Consider the following 17663-nt stretch of genomic DNA (forward strand, 5'->3'; position numbering starts at 1 on the left):
AAAGACGCGTTGGCTTGTCAGTGACAGTGCCGTGTGCGTAGGATAAGCAGAGGACGACAACAGTGCGTAGGAAAGTTGGGTTTTGGGATGATTTCTGGGTGGAGGGTGGGGCGGTGGGGTGGGTTTTGGGGTTGGAGGGTGGTGGCTGTCGGATGGGTTTGGCGGTTGGAGGGTGGTGGTCATGGGAGAAAGGGGGGGAGAAGAAATTGGTGAGGGAGAGAGAGATTTGAATTTATTTATTTATTTTTTTGTTTATAATATTTTATTCATATTTTAATCAATTTAAAATTAAAAAATTAAAAAAAAAAACCATTTTACCCCTGCATTTAACAGAAAAGTTAACAAATTTGATGGCAGGACCATTTGTCCTAACGAACTGAAGTTGAAGGACCACGGGAACGATTTTTGGAAATTGAGGGACTCAAATGCAAATCGGATCTAAGTTAAGGGACTAATAAAACGAATAACCCATTGTATGAAATTGGCCATTCTCTCTACCTGTTGAAACTGGGGTGTTTCTATGCATTTTTAGCTGCATAGAACATTTATTGTGTAGATAAACCATTCTGGAAATGATTTTTGCCTTGAAGTATTTTGTAGTATTGTGGTCTCATTCATGCAGGATGTTGGCTCACAAGTTTGTGGAGCAGTCATTAGAGTCAGACCTTGACTTGAGGAAACAGAAAGCAAAGAAATCTTGGTGGTCAATGGGATGGTAATAGTTTTACCGTCAAATTTGAAACTAGGTCTCCCGACACCCTTGGTATTTGTTTATTCTGATGTTTGCTTGTTTCCTAATTCTATCTACTGTTCCAGGGGCAGTCAGTCTCAGATAGATGAGAGTGAGCCATTTAGTTTCAGCGAGGAAGACTGGAAGCAGTTAAATAACATCATTGGGTATAAGGAAAGTGATGATAGTCTGTCAGTTGTAATTAATGACAAGGCGGATGCTCTTCAGACTTCCTTGAGCATTTGTATGAAACATAATGCTACTAAGCTTATTGATGAGTCCCAGGAGTGTCTTGCTGAATTATCATGTGAAGGCCTGGATTGCTTTATAAAGCTTTATCCAGAGACAAAAGTTTTCAGCATAAAATTGGGATCATATAAGTTATCAACACCGAATGGTCTCCTTGCTGAGGTAGGCCTTTCTCCTGCTGTGTGTTGTATTTTTTAAAACGTTTTCTCTTCAATATTTATGGATTAATTTCCCTATTTCATCCATAAATAATCTATTTACTTCCCTGCAGAGTGCAAGTGCGCATGATTCTTTAGTTGGTACATTCTGTTTTAAGCCTTTTGACGCAAATGTGGACTGGAGCTTGGTTGCTAAAGCTTCTCCTTGTTACGTGACTGTATGTTTTTGCTACGCCAAAGTTATTACTTCCTCCAAGGTGTACTTGTTTACTGATTTGATCTCTCTGGCAGTATCTAAAGGACGTAATCGGTCAAATTATAAAATTCTTCCGAAGTAATACAGCTGTTAGTCAGACGATAGCATTGGAAACCGCAGCTGCAGTGCAGGTTCTTTGAAATATGCTTAAATAGTTCTTTCAACTGCTTTCCAAGCTTGCTGGTGTTGAACATGTTAACCAAGATGTTTCAATCATTTTGTCTGTTTGTCTTTTTCTTCTAATTTTAAATATTGTTGCTTGGACTTCTGAAATTAATTGGAAACTTCAATTATTTGATTGGTATGTACTTAGGGGCAATATTGGGAGATTTTTTGGGAGCAAAAAGTAGAAAAATTTAGGAACAAAGATTAAATATTCAAAGAAACATGCATCCATTGGATATGTTCTTTACGGAGTTTATATGCTAAGGCACAACACTGAGTTACTTGTGACTTTCCTTCTGTGCCTGTGTCATGATGCAAGATCAGGAAAATGTAGAGAATATTGTCAGGATGCTAAATGAAGTGCATCAGCATGCTGATTTTTCTAAAGATGCCCAAGATGGAATAATTTAGGAAGAATTCAGTGGAAGATGATGATTATATTGTTTTACAACTCTCTTCACAGCATATGCATGATTTTACCATGGCCTGATTAGAGCTGTGGGTGCTTGTTATTCTGTTGCAGCAAGTATGGTGATCAAATTTTCTGTTAATGATGGTATACAAACTGTCTTTTTCAATATATACCAGATGACAATCAATGGAGTCAAGCGCACAGCTCAGGAACAAGTGAACAGAGCATTGAAAGACCATTCCAGGTTCTTATTTCATTTCTTTCTGGAGTACCTTGAGCCCCTTCCCTAAAATTATATTGATCCCGTGAATGAGAGGAAAAATTGACCATAACATGCTAATGGTAGAATTACAAAAGGGTGAGGGAAGTGCTGATTATATACTGACAAATACAATAGCGGGATCCCTTTTTTAAGTGGACATACATATATTTGTATATATAATATATATAAGCATAATATATGTTTCACATTGTTATGTCCCATGGGCCAGGTTGTTTGGAGTGCCATGGGTTTGGTTGGCCTCAAAATTGCTATTTCTTTTGGGTGGACAATTATTTCTGTATCTTTTCTTAATAAAAGTTTGTGATGCTTAGCTTCTTTGTATTTATTCTATTAATGTTTTTTTTTTATCATTTGTTAGGTTTTTGCTGGACTTGGATATTGCGGCTCCAAAGATTACAATTCCTACTGATTTTTGTCCCGACAACACACATCCAACAAAACTCATGCTTGACTTGGGAAATTTGGTTATTGGAACCAAGGTTAACAACAATATTAATTCTTAATTATCTAATTTTGAGTTTGTTTCCTACAGACATTTATGTTGAGCTTCAAAGTGCATGCAGGATGACTATGGAGGTGGATCCCCGGAGGAGCTGGATCTGTATCTGCAGTTTAATTTGGTTTTAAGAGATGTATCTGCTTTTCTGGTTGATGGTGACTACTGTTGGAGCCAATCTCCTTCAAACAATTCTGCTGGTTGTGCCAAATTAAATGGTGTTAGTTTGTTTCCTTTATTCGATAAATGTGGGGTAACGGTAAAGCTTCAACAGGTAAAATACTGTGACCTGTTTAGCTTAAATACGAAGCTTATTTTCACATGGCATTTGCGACGATTAAGGTTTTGGATGTTATTTTGTTATTACATCCAGATTAGATTAGAGAGCCCATCCTATCCTTCAACAAGAGTCGCTGTACGGCTACCATCATTAGGGTTTCACTTCTCTCCAGCTCGGTACCATCGATTGATGCAAATTGCTAAGATTTTTGAAGAGGATAATGAGGACTTGGATCTCCTTTGCGCTTGGAATGAGCCTGACTTCGAGGGGTGGTTGTCTATTCTTGCTTGGAAGGTTGCAATCTATCCCTCTCTCCCCACCCTCTTGTCTCCCATTTGCCCCTAAACAAAAGAACACATCCCAAAAGTAGTTCATGTCTTTATTATAGTGCTATGTTTGAGCATCTACTCATTCCTATAAACAGAATTTATTCATTTCTTTATTTTAATGCGATGATAGGGTCTCGGGAATAGGGAAGCGGTGTGGCAGCGGCGCTACCTATGCTTAGTTGGGCCTTACCTATATGTACTTGAGAACCCTAGCTCTAAATCGTACAAACAGTGTATCAGGTTCGGATGCCAACTTTTCCAAATTGAGTTGTGATGGACATGATAGTATCTACTTAATATGTAGATATATATCCAAAAAGTATGATTCAGAAAAAAAAACAAAGATGGAGATATTTGCCATTGTTGCAAAAGTTTTAATTGAAATCTTGTGGAATGATTTATTTGTCTATTTGTTAAAAAAATGGATATATTCTTTGGTTTTTCTTCCATTCCTCGAGTTGAATTGATTAAGTAGCCTTTTATACAGACTACTTGTTACGCAAGTACCACTGACTTGGTTCATTTCACTAAACCACATCCACACCTTTGTATATTCCAATAAGTCCATCTGTTTCTAGATATGAATTCACTGCTGTTTATAATGTTCTAGAAAATTCTAAAATAGTTTCTCAACATTTCATAACTGCTAAAAATTATATATGCAACACTTCATATAACATAATAAGTATATATTAAGTGGAATGTTGTATACTAGAATTTGTATTGACTCTAATGCTTGCAATATGCTTATGGCAGCTTAAGTGGAAAACACATATATCAAGTTCCCCCAGAGTCTGTTGGTGGTGCTGATCTTGTGTTGGTTGTCTGTGATGCTGCACGAGCAAATAGCAAGGTTGTAACTCCATCTTTATAGTTAGAAAGAACACTTATTTGTATAGCCCCCTGTATAATGGTTTGTTGAGTATTACTTAGTTTTAGTTATTTCTTTTATATAGATTGTGGAGGATGCAAATGCACTAATAGTGCAATGTGATTCTGATGATTCAAAGAAAATTTGGCAAAGCCGGTTGAAGGGGGCTGTCTATCGTGCATCGGTAATCCTTGTTTAGTTTGTGGTAGACATATCCAGGCTTTGATATGACAGCACTTTTAACTGTTAAGGACATGCATAGGCCTCTTAAGTAGTTTTATATGCAGGGTTCTGCTCCTGTAACTAGTCTATCTGAAACTTCATCTGAGTCCGAGGATTCTATAGTGGAGCTTAATGACAAAGATGATGTGGTTGATTTGTTGAAAATGGAGAGAACATTTATTACTGGTGTTCTTGATGAACTAAAGGTCTGCTTCAGTTATAGTTACCAGGTAAGCCTAAACTATATACTTGATAAAAAGTTGCCTTGTAAGGGAAGATCTGACACAGCTGTTTTTCTCTAATCTCTAGCCCGACCAGAATTTTATGAAAGTGCTCCTAACTGAAGAAAGGCGTTTATTTGAATTTCGAGCAATAGGTGGCCAGGTGATACATTAATCGAAATAGGCATTGGTGTGTTTTGATGTTTTTAAATGTTTTTGTTTTTCCGATTCCAGAGAGTTATGTTTTTGGACACAGGTTGAGGTATCGGTTAGATCAAGTGACATGTTCGTTGGAACTGTTTTAAAATCTTTGGAGATTGAAGACTTAGTTTCTGGCAATAGCATGTCTCAGCCTTGCTATCTGGCAAGATCGTTCATCCGTAATGCAGAAACACGTTTAACCTTTGGTGCCACAGAGAATCAGAGTTTTGATGGCAGTGAACTAACCCCGACTGAAGGAGATGAATTCTACGAGGCACCAGAAAATTTGGTTGACCCTGAAAGCTTATTGTTGAAATCCCCTCGTTTTACTCGTATTCCTGGTCTACTCCCGGGTAATGGACTTGAAGAAAGTGAGGAGAACATTGAACTCAATGGTTCATTGGATAGTTTTGTGAAAGCTCAAATAGTTAGATATGACCAAAGCTCTCCTCTATACCATAATATAGACATGCAGGTGAGTATTATTTTGTGTTAAATTTGGGGCTTGATCCATTATGTTGTTGCTTGATTTGTTATTCTTTAAATGGTTGTTTTAGGTCTCTGTCACCCTGACTACCCTATCATTTTTCTGTCGGCGACCAACAATTCTTGCTGTCATGGAATTTGTTAATTCTATTAACATTAAGGATGAAAGCTGTGAATCTTTCAGTGACAGTTCTTCAGCAGCTATTGTGAAACCGGAACTCTCCAGAGATGATGCAGTTGGTAGTCCACGATCAGTGACAATCAATGAGCCTTCAATTAAAGGATTGCTGGGAAAGGGAAAGTCCAGAGTGGTTTTTAATATAACATTAAATATGGCTCGTGCTCAGATTATATTAATGAATGAAGATGAAACCAAACTTGCTACTTTGTCACAAGATAATTTGGTTACCGATATTAAGGTTTTCTCAACTTTGTCCATCCTCGTTCATCCTCTGGAATTTCTGTTTTTATTAAACTCACCTGTTTCAAGTCTATAAACCATATTGTTTTTCAGGTGTTCCCATCCTCTTTTAGCATTAAGGCAGCCCTTGGAAATCTTAAAATAAGTGATGAGAGTCTTCCTAGTAGCCATTTGTACTTCTGGGCATGTGATATGAGAAATCCAGGTGGCAGTTCATTTGTTGAGGTAACACTATGTTCCTACCAATAAGAATAACGTATGATCTTTAACAAAAAGACTGATCACACAAGAACAACTAATTAAGACTCTGTCTTGAGCTTGTGTTCCTAAAGTTCTGATGATGATGGAAATTTAAGTTTGTTCATGATTTTTTCTTTCTTTTTATCACTCCAGAGGCTGTGTTTTTTGTTCAAGATTTTAAGACATGTTCCTCAGTAACTTGTGTGCTTTCTTTGATGGATGGTTATTGAATAGTTCAAGGGACCAAATAATGTTTAATTCTCTATGTATGCCAAGGGACATAGTGAGGTTTTGGGAGGAATTTGATGGGTTGTCTGGGTTGTGTGGCTCGATGGTGCATGAGTGGGGATTTTCATATGGTGAGATTTGTCATAGAGAAATGTAATGCAGGAAGGGTGACAAGGAGCATGTGTTATGATCTCTTAAGGGAAACAAACTTGTGTAATTCCGAGTTACACAATGCAGTCTTCACTTTTCACTAGGTAAAATATGAGAGAAAATGTGATTCCAAAAGACTTGACAGATTTTTGCGTACTGCAGAGTGGGAAGAGGAATTTCCTAATGTGAGAGAGATGGCCCGTAGTGGGGTTGTTTCAGATCGTTGTCCTATATTATTTGATTCTAATAAGTTGAAGTGGGGGCCAGGTCTTTTTAGATTTGAGAACATGTGGTTGGAACTGCTTCAAGAAGTGTTGGGAAAGTAGGGAGTTTAAATGGTTACTAGGGTTAAGTTTTAGGTGATGTAAGAAAGGAAAAGAAGGAAGTGCAGGAAAAATAATTAAAGAGCTCCATTTGTTGGAGTAAGGGGACAGATTGCTGGAAGAGTGCCGAAGGGAGAGGGCAAACTAACACTAAAATTGTGGGAGCTTGTTTTCAAGGAGATTTGAGGAGGCGAAAAAGTGGCTTGGGCAAAAGAGGGTGATGGCAGTACAAACATGTTGATAAAAGGGTAAATGGGAGGAAAAAAAAAAAATTTGATCAAAAGCTTGGAATTGAGTGATGGGCCTGATGACAAGGGGAGGATTGAGAAAGAAGTAATTAATTTTTGTAAGAGATTTCTGTAGGAAGGAAGGTGGGGAAAAGGAAAGGGCGATGGTGGTAGGAAATGTTAACAACTTTATTTGACTCCTTCGTATTCCACACTGTTGCATCATGTAGGCAAACTAACATTTATATTACTGTTTATGGCTTTGATAGATAAATTTTGGAGAGACATTTAGTCAATAAATTTAGAGTAAATGTATAAAGAGACTATAGTGTTCCACATTATTGCGACAGTTAATCTACTTTCTTCTGTTCTGCAGTTGTTTTTTTCCTTTTTCTTTCTACCGTTTTACTATTTTCCTATTTCATTTGCTTTATTGATATTAGGGATAGTTTTACAAATAACAGTCATTATGATGCAGTTGGTTTTTACTTCATTCAGCATTGATGATGAAGACTACGAAGGCTATGAGTATAGCCTTTATGGGCAGCTTTCAGAAGTACGCATTGTTTATTTGAATCGATTTATCCAGGAGGTAATATACATTTAATTCTTTTGTTCATTATGCACTCTGGTTCGTTTCCACTTCTCTTATGTCTGTAAAATCATTTGTAGGTGGCTAGTTACTTTGTGGGTCTTGTTCCCAACAATTCAAAAGGTGTCGTCAAGGTAAAAGATCAAGTAACAAATTCAGAAAAGATGTTTACAACTAGTGACTTCGAAGGATCACCTGCCCTAAAGTTGGATGTCTCTCTTAGGAAGCCTATTATTTTGATGCCTCGGCGAACTGACAGTCTTGAGTAAGTTTGTACTGGAATCCAGGCTCTAATGGATCTTAGTTTTAGACTATTGGCATCTTTGTCTGTGGTCGCACTCGTATAATTCATCTCTCAATTTGATAAACCTAATATGCATTGTCTAATTATTTGAATTTTTCTATTTCAGCTACTTGAAGCTTGATATTGTTCATATTACTGTCCGGAACACTTTTAAATGGTTTGGTGGAAGTAGAAGTGAAATTAATGCTGTTCATATGGAAGTATTAACAGTTCAGGTGATTGAATACATTTGAAATTTTTTTTCTTTTACCAACAAAAACCCATGCTGAAATTTTTATTTAGTTGGAATAGGATACGGTGGTTCCAATACAAATGGATTTTGAAAGGTTTTGTCATGTGGAGTGCTTGGCAGCGGAATTAATATTTATTTTTTGGTTTGGTTTGCATCTATTAATTTGTAATTAACTGTCTCTGCATGTCGATTAATATTATGATGGGGGCTGTAGGTTGAGGACATCAATCTAAATGTTGGCACTAAAGGTGAGTTAGGTGAAAGCATAATTCAAGATGTGAATGGAGTTTCGGTTGTGATTCAAAGGTCACTTCGAGACTTGTTGCATCAAATACCCAGTATTGAGGTTATAATCAAGGTAATGGATTACATGTTCATTGACAGTTTTGTGTAGCTAACTTCATTTTTAATTTTAATTTTGGGATAACTGCAAACATAAGTGAAGTCACATTTTAAATGTTTTTAGAATTCGTGCTTTTCAGATGGAGAAATTGAAAGCAGCTTTGTCAAACAGGGAATATCAGATTATCACGGATTGTGCACAGTCTAATATTTCTGAAACTCCACATATTGTACCCCCATTGAACCATTATTCTATGACATCTTCAGTTGATGTTGAAGAAGACATCACTCCTCAGGAACCAGATGGTATTGAATCCCAAAGTGCAAGTGGGGGAGCCTGGGTTACGATGAAAGTCTCTGTTGTTATCGATTTGGTTGAATTGTGCTTACATGCTGGTGTAGCAAGAGATGCATCCCTGGCCACTGTGCAGGTAGTTTCTCAATTTGGTGGATTTCTTAACCGTTGGGAATTTATTACAGTATTTGCATACTCTCTCTTTAAAAGATTGAACTCATTGAGGTGGCATTGGTTTTATGCATCACAAGAGTTTTTCTTGCTTTACTAAATTTGTATTTTATTTTGCTATACTTTCTCTCTTCTGAACCCCGTGTTTTTGCTTTTTATTTATTTATTTATTTAATAAATAAATAATTTGTTTGCCTTTTTCGTTTGGGAATGCTATGTATTTTGGTCCTATATGTCACGTAAATATCATTTCATGGTCCCAAAATCATTTTCAAATCCTTGCATCAATTTTTATGTATTCTCCGTTCAAATTGTCTGGTATTGTGTCTAATTTATGATTTACACCGTACTTGAACATCATTGCAAAACTGGATTTCATTTTCTTTTCGTAAAAGTGATAATTTTATTAATAAAGAAGAAAAGTACAGTCAAATTGGACCAGCGGTCTAGAAGAGATACTACCGTCAGTCAACAAAAAAGGGAGACAAAAACATGTGTAAATAATCAACTGTTGACAGGGTTAAACTCTGTTGATTTCTGCATAATGCATTAGAAATAATTGTATTATTTTAAGAAGATATATTGCTGTTTTGTTAAAATTTGTATCAGGTGTGTTTATGTGTGTAGGATGTGTTAGAACATTTACTACGGTGGATGCTTACGTTTTGAGAAAAGAATACATATTATTATATACATATATAATATATTGGTTCTTGGTTTATTATGTTACCACTCTGTTGTACAGATTAGCGGTGCATGGTTGCTGTACAAGTCAAATATACTAGGAGAAGGCTTCCTCTCAGCAACACTAAAGGGTTTCACTGTGTTTGATGATCGTGAGGGTACTGAACCAGAGTTTAGGTTGGCAATAGGAAAGCCTGAGTATGTTGGTTCATATCCTCCAGATTTTGTTGCTCATGATGACCATCACATCTCCGGTGCAAATTTTACAAAAGAGAATGATGTCAAATTAATTCCTACAATGCTCATTCTTGATGCAAAATTTTGTCAGCTGTCAACCGTTGTTTCTTTGTGCATCCAAAGGCCACAACTGCTTGTTGCACTCGATTTCCTGCTGGGTGTTGCTGAGTTTTTCGTTCCTACCATCGGCAATGTGCAGTCAAATGAAGAACTGCAGAATTCTGTCCTTGGAATTGATGCAGTAATTTTGGACCAGTCAACTTACAAGCAACCCTCTACTGAATTCTCTCTTTCTCCTCTAAGACCTTTAATAGTTGATGATGAAGGGCATGATCATTTTGTTTATGATGGCAATGCTGGGACACTGTATTTGAAAGACAGGCAGGGATTTAATCTCTCAGGGCCTAGTACAGAGGCCATAATATATGTAGGAGATGGGAAAAGATTGCAATTCAAAAATGTTGTTATCATGGTATTATTCTTTACGATGTCTTTTTTTTTCTAGATTACTGGCATACTTGTACTTCAAAAGCACTTCTATCATATTTAAACTTCTAATGTAAGTTGTGTTGGTGTAGAATGGACTGTACTTAGATTCATGCATTTCTATGGGAACCAACAGTAGCTATTCAGCTCTGAAGGAAGATCAGGTCTACTTCGTGGGAGGGAATAAAGTTCCTAATTTGAATTCCCCAACAGAAAATGTCAATAATGTGCCATCTCAAAGCATTGCCGTCGACAGGTCGACAGAGTTCATTATTGAGTTGCAGGTTCAATATTGCTTCATTTGATTTCTTTTTCCTAATTTGGGGTCATACTCATTCTTTGGATCTGCAACTGTCTTTTGTAACTAAATATTTCATTTCAGTTGGTTGGCCCAGAGCTGACATTCTATAATACGTCTGAAGATGTTGGGGAATCCCTTGTGCTCTCCAACCAACTTTTACATGCACAGTTGGATGGATTCTGCAGGTAAATTATTTTATTGTTATGTTGATTATAATGTTTAGACTCATAGTATGATTTGTCCACAAAGTCTATGGATGTTATGTTATTTCTGAACTCTACACTTGTTCCCGTAGTTAGAAATATTGTTGGAAATAATTAGAATAGGATCTTTCATTTCTCAAAGGGTCTCCAAGGACTCCCTTTTTCTTTTCCTTTTGGATTTTGTCTCTTATTTAGGGGTTCTTCCATTGCATTTTGGATTTGACTAAATGGCACGCAATATTGAGTTCAAGTCCTTATTAAACCCAAAATGACTAGGACACATTCATACTCCCTCTGTTTCAATGTCCGTGGTATTTGTCATACCCAAAAGTCTTAATTTGGTTTCTTGATTCCTACCAATATCTGCGATATATCTATATTTCCATTGAAATTTCCCATTATTATTATTTTTATTTTGTGGATTCTCACCAGACATAAATGGATTTGATATGGCTTTAGTTGAGAGCAATCTCGCTGGATAATGCTCTTTGGTTCCTTATACATTGCTTCCATAGGTTTCTAGGAGTTCAAGTGAAAGAAAAATCATATTTATTGCCTAGGCCATGTTCGCTTTAGATTCCATGTTATGAATGCTTGAACTTAAAGAAATGTAATGGAAAAGTGACATTCTATGTGCTCTTGTTGTCTCTAGGCTTGTTTTGAAGGGTGATACCATTGAGATGAATGCAAATGTTCTTGGTTTAACAATGGAGAGTAATGGATTCACGATTCTGGAGCCCTTTGACACCTCTGTAAAATATTCCAATGCTTCTGGAAAGACCAATATTCATCTAAGTGTTTCAGATGTATTTATGAATTTCTCATTCAGCATCCTGAGACTGTTTTTAGCAGTTGAAGATGATATCTTGGCATTTTTAAGGACAACATCAAAGAAAATGACAGTGGTCTGCTCACAGTTTGACAAAATTGGAACAATAAAAGGTAGGCTGAAATTTTTTTTCTTTTCTGTATTGTTGCTAGAATGTTTTAACATGCCTTTAGTTATGTTTTAACATGCCTATAGTTACATGCTGATGCATGTTCCCTGCTTCCTTGAACTTTCAGATCCCCACAATGACCAAACATATGCCTTCTGGAGGCCTCATGCACCTCCTGGTTTTGCTGTTCTTGGGGATTGTCTGACACCATTGTTAGTGGCCATTCCTTAATTGCACCTCGTGGTTCTCTTAATATTGATGGTTTTAATGTCATATCTTAGTTGTACCTCATGGTTCTCTTTAAATATTCACTTTTACTAAAAAAATATGAAGGCTTTCATTTCTTAAAATTTTGAACACTGATAATATAAATTTCTTATGACAGGGACAAGCCACCTACAAAAGCAGTTCTTGCTATAAATACCAATTTTTCTAGAGTCAAGAAACCCATATCTTTTAAACTGATTTGGCCACCTTTACCTTCCGAGGGCTCATCTGTTCATGGTGTAAATGATTCCGATTCTTTACCAAATGACGTCCTTTCTGACGGAGATTGTTGTTCCATTTGGTTTCCTGAAGCACCTAATGGATATGTTGCGTTGGGCTGTGTGGTTTCCCCAGGAAGAACACAACCACCACTGTCAGCTGCTTTTTGTATCTTGGCTTCTTTGGTTTCTTCTTGTTCCTTAATGGATTGCGTTGCAATTAGCACCACAAATCTGTATGTCATACTTTCAGACTATGTTACTTTTAATAAGTTCAGATTACACCAGGGGTGCCAATGGTTCATACCAACACCGTTCCAAATTAGGCAGGACTTAATACAGTTTCGAATCATATTATAGTATATTTGAATTGCAGTTTTTTCCTTAAAAAAATAATCGTCAAGTCAGAGATAATATTGTGCAAGTTATCAGTACTTTCCAGAACGTAATGGAAACATAGAATATATATTTGCTTTCTTCTTGGCTCCAAGCTTCAACATATTGTAAGCACTCTTTCAGATTTGGGGGTATCCATATATTCTTCCATATAATTGGACTTGTACATATATCCTGGTAGATCCAACTAGAATGACCCATTGATAGCCTTATGTTAGGGCATCTTCTTTTCTGGTTCTTGGGAAACTATAACGCGAGGAATAGTTTTATGATTAAATAATTCCTATCCTGTCTGTCTGAACGCTATTGTTTTGATAAGAAATGGTTAGAACTTTTGATTTGTCATTCCATTTTAAATTGCAGATATCAGTCAAGTGTAGCATTCTGGCGTGTGGATAACTCTGTTGGCACCTTTTTGCCAGCAGATCCTAGTACTTCTACTGTAATGGGTGCAGCATATGATTTGCGTCACATGATATTTGGATTGCCAGAAGCGTCTGTAAAGTCATCTGATCGTTTGGATGTGCAAGCTGCTGCTGCTCAGAGTCACAACCTCCAATCAGAAGTATCAGCATCTGTAAATTCTGCTCAGCGTTATGAAGCTGTTGCTAGTTTCCGATTGATATGGTGGAATCAGAGCTCTAACTCAAGGAAGAAACTGTCCATATGGCGTCCAGTTGTCCCTCATGGGATGGTATATTTTGGTGATATTGCAATCAAAGGGTATATGATAATGGATATCTTATTCTTATTACATTCCGTGTTCGTTTACTTTTGTTGTATCTAAGTAACATAAGTTTTGATGGTTACTAAACTTAGGTATGAGCCTCCAAATAACTGCATTGTTCTTCATGATACTGGAGACGAAGGGATCTTCAAAGCCCCTCTTGATTTCCAACTTGTTGGGCAAATTAAGAAACAGAGGGGAATGGAGAGCATATCTTTCTGGCTTCCTCAAGCTCCGCCAGGTTTTGTTGCTCTTGGTTGCATAGCATGTAAGGGAACACCAAAACAGAGTGATTTCAGCTCATTAAGATGTATGCGCAGTGATATGGTAGCTGGGGATCAATTTTTTGAGGAAAGTGTATGGGATACATCTGATGGCAAGCTTACAAGAGATTCATTTAGTATATGGGCAGTTAGCAATGAGTTGGGGACCTTTATAGTTCGTGGTGGATTCAAGAAACCTCCAAGAAGGTTTGCTTTAAAGTTGGCTGACTCACATGTACCAAGTGGCTCAGATGATACTGTAATTGATGCAGAATTTAGAACTTTTTCTGCAGCACTTTTTGATGACTACGGTGGCTTGGTGAGAATTCATACTCTATATAGTTTCATATAGAATTTAAATTAACTGTTACATGCTGAAATTTCTCCTGGTTAAAAGTAGTGTGTGATGAATAATGAAGTATGCGAAGGAATTTTTGTTTCCTGTAAAAGTATTAAAAAAGAAAAACATTATGTTTTTTTAGTTGGTGGAATCAGTAATTCTGACTCCTGAAAGTTTGGAAAACCAATGAGGTTTCTCTCATACATTTAATGGGAAAGCACTTACTCTTACATAGTCGACTTCCTGGTAGAAAGCTTTTCTGAGGGTGGGGCTTGACCAGTTGAATGGTAGTAATTTTGTGTTTGATATAATTTGTTTAACGAGAAAGGACAGGGCCTTGGAGAAGAGATGAAAGAGAACAAGGGTATTTTGACATAATATTTCTATGGATTTATTCTCCTAGTTTTTTTGGGTTTGCCTTTTTTGTTAGCTTCATACTCTTCAATGGATTGCTTTGGTGTTCTTTTATGCCCCAATTTTTATTTGAATTTTTGTTCATCCTTCATATTCAGCTTCATGTTCTTTGAACTTTTGTATGCATTTACTTATTCTTTTGTTGGTTTAGATCTCGTATTCTTTGTTCTTCTGATGAAACCTTTTATACTTTGTATTCATGTTCCGAATTGTACATAATTAAACTTTTTATCTTCTTTTCTTAAAGAAAATAATAAGTTTATGTTTTTAGTTCATGGTTATTGTTATTGAAAGCTGAAAAACCTACTGTTACATTAATTTGCTACTAATTGAAGGCATTTTTCTAATTTTTCTTTTTTGAATAGAAACATAATTTTATTAAAGTAGGAAAGCTAATTACAAAGAGTGGGAGGAAATTTTTCTTATGATTTTGTTTTATGGAATATGGCAGATGGTTCCATTGTTTAATGTCTCTTTAAGTGGAATTGGGTTCAGTTTGCATGGAAGAACAGAATACTTAAATTCTACTGTGAGCTTCTCTTTGGCTGCTAGATCATATAACGATAAGTATGAAATTTGGGAGCCTCTTGTTGAGCCAATGGATGGATTCTTAAGGTAATTTACTGAACCACGTCAAATTTTAACACAATATTGGGAACATATGTGATGCATTTAATATTTTGATCAGTACTGAATCGATTGTTTAATTCCATTCCCTGCTTTACTTGCTAGTACTGTTTAAATGTGCTGTAAATTCACAGTTTTAGTAGTAGTATGAACTCCCCCTACCTACCCATTTCTTTTAATTTAGAACAATTTGAATTTCTGGTGTTTCTATTATATTATATTTCAATTGGCCCCAATCTTGGAATTTGAACGATGACTATGCTTTGTTGGTTATGGGTCTCAAGACTATGGTAAGATTCTGAAAAGGAAGATGGCTTGAGGAACATCCGTTGAACAGTTTGTATCTGGTATAGTCTTTTTATATAGGGTAAATTACTCAAATGGTCCTCAAATTTGTACCCGATTTACATTTTGGTCCCTAAACTAAATTATTCGTTCAAATGGTCCACCTACTCTTTATTAATCGATGCTTTGGTCCTACCATTACATTTTCTATTAAATTTAGTCATGTGAGCAGCACATGCTACATTTGTGGGGGTAAATAAGACTTTTGACAACTAAAAAAATCAAAATATATGATTAAAAATTAAATAATACAAAATTTTCTTTATTTATAAAATTAATTAAAAACTATAAAGGAATAAAAAACAACAAAAATAAAAACAAAAAGTCTCTCTCTCTCTCTCTCTCTCTGTGTGTATTTTCTTCTCCCCAACAACCATCCCAGCCTCAGCCACAACCCACCCCCAATCCTTACCTCTCCTTCTCCTTCCCTTGCGACCCCCTCTGCGACCCAGCCCCTATCCCCGGCAACAGCTCCCCAGCTATCTATGGCTGCCACACTTAACCCCACCCCCACCCCCTCCCTCTCCTCCTCCCTCTCTCTCTCTCTCTCTCTCTCTCTCTCTCTCTCCATGGGTTTGACTAATCAAATAATCGAACAACTATGAACCCGACATGGGGGGAAAAAATCTCTTAGAAATATACACAGTGGGGGCCAAATTTGTCTTTACAAAATAATGTTTTCAATTGAATCATTTCTGTACTTTGGACTATTTCATACCAGGGCCGCACACTTTTGCTTTGTGTGTGTATATATGGACTTATGCCTCTCTCATTCTTTGGCCTTGCTATTTTCTTTGAGCTTTCAGACAAAGTTGAAAAGCTAATAGCAGAGCAGCCTAGCAGAACAAAGAACACAGAGCATGAAAATCGTAGAGAGCGACCACGACCTCCAACCCTACGAACCCACAACCCAAAACCCCAGCCCCCACGAACCCAGACCCACAAAACCCATCCCCTCCCAACGATTTTCTTCTCTCTCTCCCCCCTTGCGATTTTCATCTTCCTCCATCCCCAGAATAGAAAGCAAGCTCTATAAGTCTTGAACTTTATTCTGCGATTGCTGACGAAGAAGGCCTGAAAATTCATTCAATTCAAACTCTCTCTCTCTGTCCCTCCATTTTTTTACTCTTGTTTTCAAGGTTGCACATGGAGAGAGGGGAAGATAGGTGGACTCTGGGGAAGAGAAGATGGGGGCTGGTGGGCAATGGGGTTATCGGGCTGGGGGTTGGGGGCTGAGAGTTGGGAAATAGGTTTTTTTATTATTTTATTTTATTTTATATAAATTTTTAATTTATCTACTATTTTATTTAACTGGACCATTTTACCCCTATATTTGATGGCAATATTGACAGAATGTAGCGGTAGGACCAAAGCGCCGATTAATAAAGAGTTGGCGGACCATTTGAATGAATAATTTAGTTTAAGGCCAAAATGTAAATCGGGTACAAATTTGAGGACCATTTGAATAATTTACCCTTTTATATATCAATGAAGGCTATTGATATGTGTTCATTTCACTATTGAGCTTGGTAGGATTTTGAATTTAGTTAAATGAGGTCAAAGTGGGTGACTTACCAATGTTAATTTGATGGATGACAAATTGGGTTTGTTAGACAACCACCGGCTCCAAAAGCTTAAGTTGTTAGGGAACTGGCCAAGACGTGTGAGCCCCTTTGGCACCTGAGAGTTAGAAGATGGATGGAGAGTGAGAGAAACAGATAGGTCTAGTTGCAGCCCCACCATGCTCCATGAAAACCAAAAAATAAGTGGAAAATAAGTATTATTCTTGCACGTTAAATGAAGACATTTGTGTTCGTATCATTCTTGCATGTTAGGTGAAGGCATTTGAAATGGGAAGATATGTAATGGATAGTGTAAAGGGGAGAAGCAATAAGAAAAATTAAAATTTTTGTGACTCGTGGTGTTTTTCTTGTTCTTTTTCCATTTTTTTTTTCTGTTCTTTTGGGGTGAAGGGGTGGGGGAGAAGCTTTGTGTGTGTGTGTGTGTGTGTGTGTGTGTGTTTGTTTGATTCAAATTTTCACATATGCATCACGTGTAGTTATTCCCTAATTTATGTTTGTTTGTTTGATTCAAATTTTCACATATGCATCACGTGTAGTTATTCCCTAATATATGGTTACTTACAGGTATCAATATGATCCCAGTGCTCCAACTGCAGCTTCCCAGTTACGTCTTACCTCTACTAGGGAACTGAACTTGAACGTTTCTGTGTCTAATGCTAATATGATAATTCAAGCTTATGCAAGCTGGAACAGTCTTATTCATGTTAATGAATATCATAGAAAAAGGGTAAATTTCTTCTGGTTCCATCA

General features: G+C 36.8%; 1 protein-coding gene across 6 annotated transcripts in view; it reads left to right on the forward strand.

The window, feature by feature from the left end:
- LOC103328873 (pleckstrin homology (PH) domain-containing protein) overlaps positions 1 to 17663 on the forward strand; it is a 37823-nt gene that overhangs the window by 5476 nt on the left and 14684 nt on the right. For 4 of the 6 annotated variants that reach the window (XR_016122335.1, XM_089042043.1, XM_089042046.1 and 1 more), the window contains 31 exons: positions 623 to 715; positions 817 to 1141; positions 1251 to 1355; positions 1429 to 1524; positions 2147 to 2214; positions 2612 to 2732; positions 2817 to 3023; positions 3123 to 3323; positions 3489 to 3598; positions 4115 to 4211; positions 4315 to 4413; positions 4517 to 4681; positions 4761 to 4835; positions 4929 to 5348; positions 5431 to 5778; positions 5874 to 6005; positions 7427 to 7540; positions 7621 to 7805; positions 7951 to 8059; positions 8291 to 8434; positions 8559 to 8849; positions 9630 to 10277; positions 10384 to 10575; positions 10674 to 10777; positions 11448 to 11737; positions 11861 to 11945; positions 12119 to 12454; positions 12978 to 13337; positions 13434 to 13923; positions 14810 to 14973; positions 17478 to 17640. Coding sequence is in view for 5 of the 6 variants with exons in the window: in XM_089042043.1 (XP_088898169.1) it covers positions 623 to 715; positions 817 to 1141; positions 1251 to 1355; positions 1429 to 1524; positions 2147 to 2214; positions 2612 to 2732; positions 2817 to 3023; positions 3123 to 3323; positions 3489 to 3598; positions 4115 to 4211; positions 4315 to 4413; positions 4517 to 4681; positions 4761 to 4835; positions 4929 to 5348; positions 5431 to 5778; positions 5874 to 6005; positions 7427 to 7540; positions 7621 to 7805; positions 7951 to 8059; positions 8291 to 8434; positions 8559 to 8849; positions 9630 to 10277; positions 10384 to 10575; positions 10674 to 10777; positions 11448 to 11737; positions 11861 to 11945; positions 12119 to 12454; positions 12978 to 13337; positions 13434 to 13923; positions 14810 to 14973; positions 17478 to 17640 (6337 nt within the window). In the remaining variant the exon portion in view is untranslated. Of the gene's footprint in view, positions 1 to 600; positions 716 to 816; positions 1142 to 1250; positions 1356 to 1428; positions 1525 to 2146; positions 2215 to 2611; positions 2733 to 2816; positions 3024 to 3122; positions 3324 to 3488; positions 3599 to 4114; positions 4212 to 4314; positions 4414 to 4516; positions 4682 to 4760; positions 4836 to 4928; positions 5349 to 5430; positions 5779 to 5873; positions 6006 to 7426; positions 7541 to 7620; positions 7806 to 7950; positions 8060 to 8290; positions 8435 to 8558; positions 8850 to 9629; positions 10278 to 10383; positions 10576 to 10673; positions 10778 to 11447; positions 11738 to 11860; positions 11946 to 12118; positions 12455 to 12977; positions 13338 to 13433; positions 13924 to 14809; positions 14974 to 17477; positions 17641 to 17663 lie in introns of those variants that run through there. The other 2 variants (XM_089042045.1, XM_089042047.1) reach the window with 2 other exon arrangements.

This window comes from Prunus mume, linkage group LG7 (genome assembly GCF_029339155.1).
Source record: "Prunus mume cultivar Tortuosa linkage group LG7, ASM2933915v1, whole genome shotgun sequence".
Classification (NCBI taxonomy): Eukaryota; Viridiplantae; Streptophyta; class Magnoliopsida; order Rosales; family Rosaceae; genus Prunus; species Prunus mume.